Genomic DNA, 6,984 nt, shown 5'->3' with positions numbered 1-6,984 from the left:
TCCATAGCCCAGGTTGCTCCAAGCCTCATCCAGCCTGGCCTTGGACACTCCCAGGGATGGGGCATCCACAGCTTCTCTGGGCAACCTGTCCCAGTACCTCCCCACCCTCTGCAGGAAGAATTCCTTCCTGATATCCAATCTAAACCTCCCCACTTTCAATTTAAGCCCATCACCCCATGTCCTGCCACTACAGGCCCTTGTAAAAAGCCCCCCCCCAGCTTCCTTGTAGCCCCTTCAGGTACTGGAAGGTGCTATAAGGTCTCCCCAGAGCCTCCTCCAGGCTGAACACCCCGACTCTCCCAGCCTGTCCCCATGGCAGAGGGGTCCAGCCCTCGGAGCATCTTCGTGCCACCTTCCTTTTTAAAAAAGCTTTTATAAAGGTCTGTCCAGGCTGGAATTTAAATGGAGATGTCTTTTTTTTTTTTTTTTTTTTTTCTTTTCTCTTCCTTATTTAGCATCTTTCCATCAGCTGACCAGGAAAACACTACAACACTGATTCCTGCTACGCATAACACAGGTGGCTCCCTGCCAGACCTGACCAACATCCATTTCCCTTCCCCTCTCCCAACGCCGCTAGATCCCGAGGAATCCACATTCCCAGCCCTGAGTAGCTCCAATAGCACCGGAAATCTCGCTGCCAATCTGACTCACTTGGGCATCAGCACTGCCAGTCAGGGTAAGATCGTCACGCCGGGGCGCTTTCCAAGGTTGTCCAGAATGTGTCACTTGTCTTAAATCGTGGACGTTTTGTCTGAGAGGGAATTGCACATCACCGTTGACTGACATTTCTCCATAAACAAGCTCTACCAAGCCATTTCTGTACAACAGCCAGAAAGATGTCTTTCGTTCTGTCACTTAGAAGTTGTCTTTTTATTTTCCTCATGTTCTTGGTGCCCAAATCTGCTTTTTTGGGAGGTTTTTGTTTATTTTATGAATAAGACTACAGGAGACAGTAGCATCCCAAGCTGCCTCCCTGGTAGTTTATTGTGCTTAACCGCAACAGCACTTGTCTTACGGAAATACCTTAAGGAGGCCTTTTGTTTTCATTCCTTTCAAAGGGTTTTTTTTCAGTGTGAGGATTCTTTTGGAGAGAGAACGTTGCTTGCTTCACCTGAAACAAATTTTCTCTGATAGCCGTCAAGAATAACGTGGAGCCTTTACAAGGTGTGGTAGTTTTTGTAAGCTTGCCTGCTTAAGCTTTGAAACTATCCTGAATATTCAGGCGATGTGATACCGCCGGGCCTTGGGAAATAATGCCACGCGCACCCCTCCGTTCCTCCCAGCCCTCACCGTGAGCCTTCGGGTTGAAGTTGTTGCCTTCCTAGCAGCGTCGCTTTGGTTGCTGCCGGGTCTTCACGAGGGCTGTTGCTGGTTGAGCTGTCCAGCCTGGTGGGTCAGGGCTGCGCTTGTTGGGATTGTTGGATTCTGGCAATCCTGATGGAGAAAACCACCCCCCCACAAACATTATTTGCCTTGCTGGCGCTTTATACCGTACTGATCGCCTGATAATTTCAGGGTTAAATACAGCCGTATAGGCAAATAGCCTAAACCAGTGATTGTTGGCTTTAAATGCTTTCGCTGGGTCACACTCGTAGTCGTGAAGAGGAGCGGGTTTGTTTTGTTTTCACTGACAGCTGCAGTCAGGTGACTCCTAGAATAGAAATACGGCGCTGTGTCCAGAAATACAAGTGTGTTTCCTGCATTAGGCAGGATTCCCTTACCCACTAAAAAAATCCTCTCCTACACTGGGAGAAGGGAATCATTCTAATCAGGTTAACGGAGTGTTGTGTGCGAGCAGTTGTATTTAAGAATGAAGCAGGGCGGCGGTTTAACTGTGTGAGTACAGAGTAGGTCAGCAGCTTTCAGCAGCCTTTAACAAGATTTCTGGTCTCAGAAGAGACTAAACAAAGTTGGAGTGATGGGCTGTCACTCAAGTGTAACTCGGCCAGGCTGTGCGAAGGCAGCTCTTGTGTGTATTAAAGGAAACAAACTACTTCCCGGGGTTTAGGCCAGAGGGGGTGGCTGGATTTTTTGCCGTAGCCATAATTAGCAAAGTAAACGGTATCGAACCGAAGCAGTAAGTATATAATTGGTTTGAAAACATGTTCTGGTCTAGCAAAGACATAACAAATTAAAAAGATACTGATGATTTTCCTGCTTCTCCTTGGAGACTAGCCCCCGGTTTCACCATTGGCATAGTTGGTGGTTGCTGCTGGTTTTTAACTGCCTTTTCCAAACCTTCCCTGCCTGTCCACCTTCTGGCTCTTTGGCAGAAAACCTAAATGCTCTTGCCCCTTTCGCATACCCTCCTGCCCAAGAAGAGGTGGGGAAACACACACCTTCTCGGCTGAGGAAGAACTACCGGCAATTTAAGACGTTTGTCCCTCGGGAGTTTGTGCCTCGGGAGTTTGTCAGCTCGCTGACACGTTCTGTGAGACGGCGTTGGTTTTGAAAACATGGCAGGGGAAGCCTGGCAGCCTTCGGAATCTGCGCCGTTTGAGCCAGTTTGCCTGCTGGCTCCTTGGCAGCCCCGACTTCCTGGCTCCCTGGCAGCCTGCCTGGAAGCCTTGAGCGTTTGCCAAGTGCCTAGGAGCTCGCAGGCTCTTGTGAATTCCTCCTTTCTGGCAGCTCTGGAGGAACAGCTCACTAGCTAGATTGTCCTGAAATCACTTTCCAGGGTGTCTCGGTTCCTCTGGGGTGAGGCAGAACATAGGGAAGGTCTCAAAACTTCTGCATTTTGTGCCTTGAATTTGAAGAAAATGACAGTGCTTGAATTCTTTATCCCTACCCCCTGCTAGGCCATGGCTCTTCGGAGTGTGAGGGATGTTTCCGGCCTTCCTGCACACTGGTATTGTTAAAAATGGAGCACTTCCTGTGTAACCAGTTCTTCTTCTGCATTTGCCATTAAAGAGGTGTTTGCTTTTATAGTATCTCCAGTGCCCTCTGATTAGCCTTGTTCTGTGACCTGTTATCTGCTTCCTGAAGTTTGAGCCCGCACAGGCAGAGCAGAACGTGCTTTTCCTGGGTTCGGCGCGTGCGAGAGCAGTACCCACGGCTTCTGACAGCTGCCAGAGCCACTCTGCCTGTTTCAATTTCAATATCCATGCCCAAACCTCAGCAACCGGGGCTGCTTTTGGCCCAGGATAAACCACAGGCATCTTCCTCTCATCCCCATGCTCTTCAGCCTGACAAAATTAATTGCCAATCAGCTAATGAGTTTCAGCCTGATTGGCCGAGGCACATTCAGCACTTTGTGTGAAGTGGCTGTCCACTTACGCCGTTCATTTTTCATCGTTTAGGTAATTACCTCCGTGCAGGTATCAATAAACCATCGCCCTCTTCCCATGTAAGCTGGTTTGTTCCTTCCTGGCAGGAATGACGACGACGCCAGCCCCTTCCCAGCAGCACCGCCAACCAGCCGTCAGTCCTCTCTCCTTGAGTGCGGACTCAAGGCGACCACAGTCACAGCAAATGTCTCCTACGCTTTCCCCTTTGTCACCGATTACTCAGGTAGGAAATTCCTTGGAGAATTGTTTTTAATCACGGGTGAATTGTTCTGCAACTCCTCTCTCCTGTCCTGTAATCTTCTGCTTTCAATGTGTTCGTTAACTCAGAGCCTTAAAAAAGGGAGAGGTTTGTGGAGGGGACAGATTTTGCTTTTCTAGAACCATGGGAAAACCCATCTGTTGGGACACTTTTCTTTAATGGTATTGTCCCAGAGCCAGTTGTGAAATTTGAAGGACAGCTCTCCAGTTCATGAGAGAAGCTCAATAATTCGCTTTTTTAATTGATTTTGTGTGACTCTGCGATTTCTCACCTGGACATTCGACTGGGCGTTTAGAGTATCTGTTTCTTCTACACTGGAGCTGATACTAGGTCTTTTGAAATGTGTTCTTGACCGTTTCTGAACCTATAGGTGACTTTTTTTTAAAATGCAAGATGGGATTGACGTAGTACAGTTCTCTTGGTGTGAAAGGTGATGTGCTCGAAAACGAAGGGGGATTAACCTGCCAGCATGGATGATTCTGATTCTTCTTTTCAAGGCCGTGGCTATGGATGCATTGTCTCTGGAGCAGCAGCTTCCCCCGTATCCGTTTTTTACCCAGACAACTTCCCAGCAACAGCAGCAAACCCAGGTGGCAAGTACCCTGCCTCAGAATACTCCGTTAATGCAGACCTCCGGTTTACAGCGAGGAACACAGCTCCCCCCGCTCTCCGTCACGGTACCTTCTACCATCCCACAGTCGCCTCCCGGCAGCCAGACCCAACCGTCGATGGGCATAGACATCAACTCGGTAAGCGCGGGCGCGGCGACAGAGCTGGCACGGTAGCGCCCGGCCTAGAGCCAGGGTTCGGGCTGGACAGCCCTGGCGATAAACACACCCTTAGGCAGAGCCGGGAGTAGACCTGGGATGGTTTTGATTGAATCCATGTTGAAATGCTCCGTAGGGGAGAGTGTGGTTTAAACCTGCGCTCAGGGTGGTTGTAGTTTTGTAAGACGGTGGCCCGTAGGAATCCGTGATTAGAGCAGCTTCAGTATATCATCACGGAATGGTTTGGGTTGAAAGGAACTTGAAGATCATCCAGTTCCAACCCCCCTGCCATGGGCAGGGACACCTTCCATAGCCCAGGTTGCTCCAAGCCTCATCCAGCCTGGCCTTGGACACTCCCAGGGATGGGGCATCCACAGCTTCTCTGGGCAACCTGTCCCAGTGCTCCCCACCCTCTGCGGGAAGAATTCCTTCCTGATGTCCCATCTCCATCTCCCTCTTTCCGTTCAAAACCGTTATCTCTTGTCCTGTCACCCCCTGCCCTGGTGTCAGCGTTTGTTTCATACCTGACACGTTTTCGGGCTGCTGGGGGCACTGCACCCCCAGCGCAGCGCGTGGTGCAAAGTGTGCGACGGGCTGGAGGGATTCTCGGGTGATAGAGAAACCTGCTAACAAGCATTTTCCGGAGGTACTTTATCATTCCCATGTTTAGAGCCCCTTCATTTTAAGGATATACGTATCATCTTCACAAAGGGATTTGTGGCTGCTTCCAGATGCCCAGGAGTGACGGAGCGATGGCACACGCACAGCGGTGGTGTATGAACAGCGCCGTGTTTCACCGCGGTCTGTTGTGACACCTTCTGCCTCTGCGTATGAAAATCCAAAGTGCGGAGCAGGCCCGGGGTTCCAGGCGACCAGGGAAGCAGCTGGCAGCTCCTGCTGCGTAGGGTCCTGGTGCTCCCTCCCATTGTGTCCTGCGGGCAGCGGTGTAGTGACAGGGAGTGCTTGGAGAAGGAGCAGGAGTCGTTCCCTGCCGATCCAGCGCTTGATGGTGGATTTCATTTGTGGGGGAGATTTTTAACAGTTTGTGCTGATAAGAGTTTGTCGCAAGAAGCTCTTCCCTTTTGGGATTGGGGGAGGGAAGAGGAAGGACAACTCCCGCAGTGGAGAGGATACATCCCACTCGGAATGTGTCCCAGTGTTTTGACTCTAATACACAGCTACCAGTCCAGCTGATTCTGAGTTTCATCCTTTGCTTTTGGTGTTGCTCTCCTCATCCTGAACTTCCACGACCTTAACTTTCGGGGTGCTGTGCTCCCTTTTCAAGGAACTGAGATCCTACGTAAACAATCTTAAAGCTGTTTTATCAAAAAGCCGGTTGAGGTACAGCACCCCCCCAGCTTCGACGCAGGTGTTGAAGGGGTCCTGCTGTGGCTTGGCTGCCCGCTTGAAGCGCCTCCGGAGCAGTGCGTAGCGGAAAGGGTTAAGTGACTGTCTCGAGGGGCGCAGAACCCGGTGCCAGGGAGCGGTGGTGGCGCAGCGTTCTCCCACCCTGCCAAGCTCCCGTGAGCTTTGGCCGTGCCGCAGCGCTACGGGATGGCGGGTGGTTGTCCTCAACCATCCCTAACTCCTACAGGAAGTATAATGGGAAGAGCTCTACTTCCTATTAACGTTAATTAGGGCAACAGTCTATTTAAACGCCGCTGAGATTATTAATTTGTTCAAATCCCGGGTTCTCTGTGACCAGAAGAAGGTATGTCTCGGACAGTGTCTTCTCGGGCTGACCGAGGGCAAGGGCAGCGTTACTGAGGCGTGCGAGGCGTCGGGCGAGCCCGCAGGCGACGTCTGTGCCGTGCCTGGGGGTACACTGCGGCGTCGGGCCGGGTTTCAGTCGGCCCACTTGACGCCTCGATCCTGCTGACATGCCCGGCCTGTTTCAGGCCGAGAGGGATTTCCAGGGTGGTGTGCACAGGTTAATGTGTGGGTACGGCCGTTGGGTCGAAGGATACGTGACGTTATTTTCAGGTTATCCCCAGCTCTCACGACTTCTTTTCCCTAAACTGTTGCCTGACCGGATGTTTTTAAAATTGAGCGTAACGGAGAAGAGCGAAACGGTATTTCCACGGTGTTGCTTGTCCAGCAGCACTGCCCTGGCTCGGCCCTCGGGCCAGACCGCGCCGCGCTGCTCTCTTAACTCTCCTTTTTGCGGCATCATTCACAGTAACCGCGTCTTCCTACGTGGCAGAGAATCGCTGAAGAGGATGGTTTCTCCCGGCTTCCTCGAGCAGTATACGCCAGAAGTGTACAATTTTCCAACCTTCCATCAATCCCATGGTCTTTAATTCTGTGTTGTTCTGTAGGCTTCACTCCAGCAGTACCGCAGTAATGCTGGCTCCCCAGCCAACCAGTCTCCCACCTCTCCTGTCTCCAATCAAGGCTTCTCTCCTGGCAGCTCCCCTCAAGTAAGGGACTCTCTGCTTCCCCAGGCCTTGCTGCTTGTGTTTGTTTTCAGCTGAGTCTCCATCACTGACCCATAGTTGTCTCGCTGTACCTGTCTGCCTCATGCATTACTGGTGTCTCATCTCGTCTGCGGTTTCATTCCGTTCCAGAGTTTTTCGCTCGCTGGTGAATTGCCTTTTTAGTGACCGAAGCTACTCTTCGAATGCTGTTCACGCTCGGTTACTCCTTTTGGGGTGTCCCGTGGACAGAACCT

General features: G+C 51.3%; 1 protein-coding gene across 1 annotated transcript in view; it reads left to right on the top strand.

Annotated features, from left to right (window-relative positions):
• Window positions 1-6,733, top strand: part of CRTC1 (CREB regulated transcription coactivator 1) — a gene marked incomplete at its 3' end in the record, with an annotated part of 15,272 nt that extends 8,539 nt beyond the window's left edge. Inside the window, exons 8-11 of the mRNA XM_010158281.1 lie at window positions 456-676; window positions 3,374-3,510; window positions 4,044-4,295; window positions 6,632-6,733. Coding sequence (XP_010156583.1) covers window positions 456-676; window positions 3,374-3,510; window positions 4,044-4,295; window positions 6,632-6,733 — 712 coding nt within the window. The remainder of the gene's footprint in view (window positions 1-455; window positions 677-3,373; window positions 3,511-4,043; window positions 4,296-6,631) is intronic.
• Between the last annotated feature and the right edge of the window lie 251 nt (window positions 6,734-6,984).

The sequence above is a fragment of the Eurypyga helias genome, unplaced genomic scaffold, assembly GCF_000690775.1.
Source record: "Eurypyga helias isolate BGI_N326 unplaced genomic scaffold, ASM69077v1 scaffold6669, whole genome shotgun sequence".
Classification (NCBI taxonomy): Eukaryota; Metazoa; Chordata; class Aves; order Eurypygiformes; family Eurypygidae; genus Eurypyga; species Eurypyga helias.
This window is presented reverse-complemented; position numbering and strand designations above follow the sequence as displayed.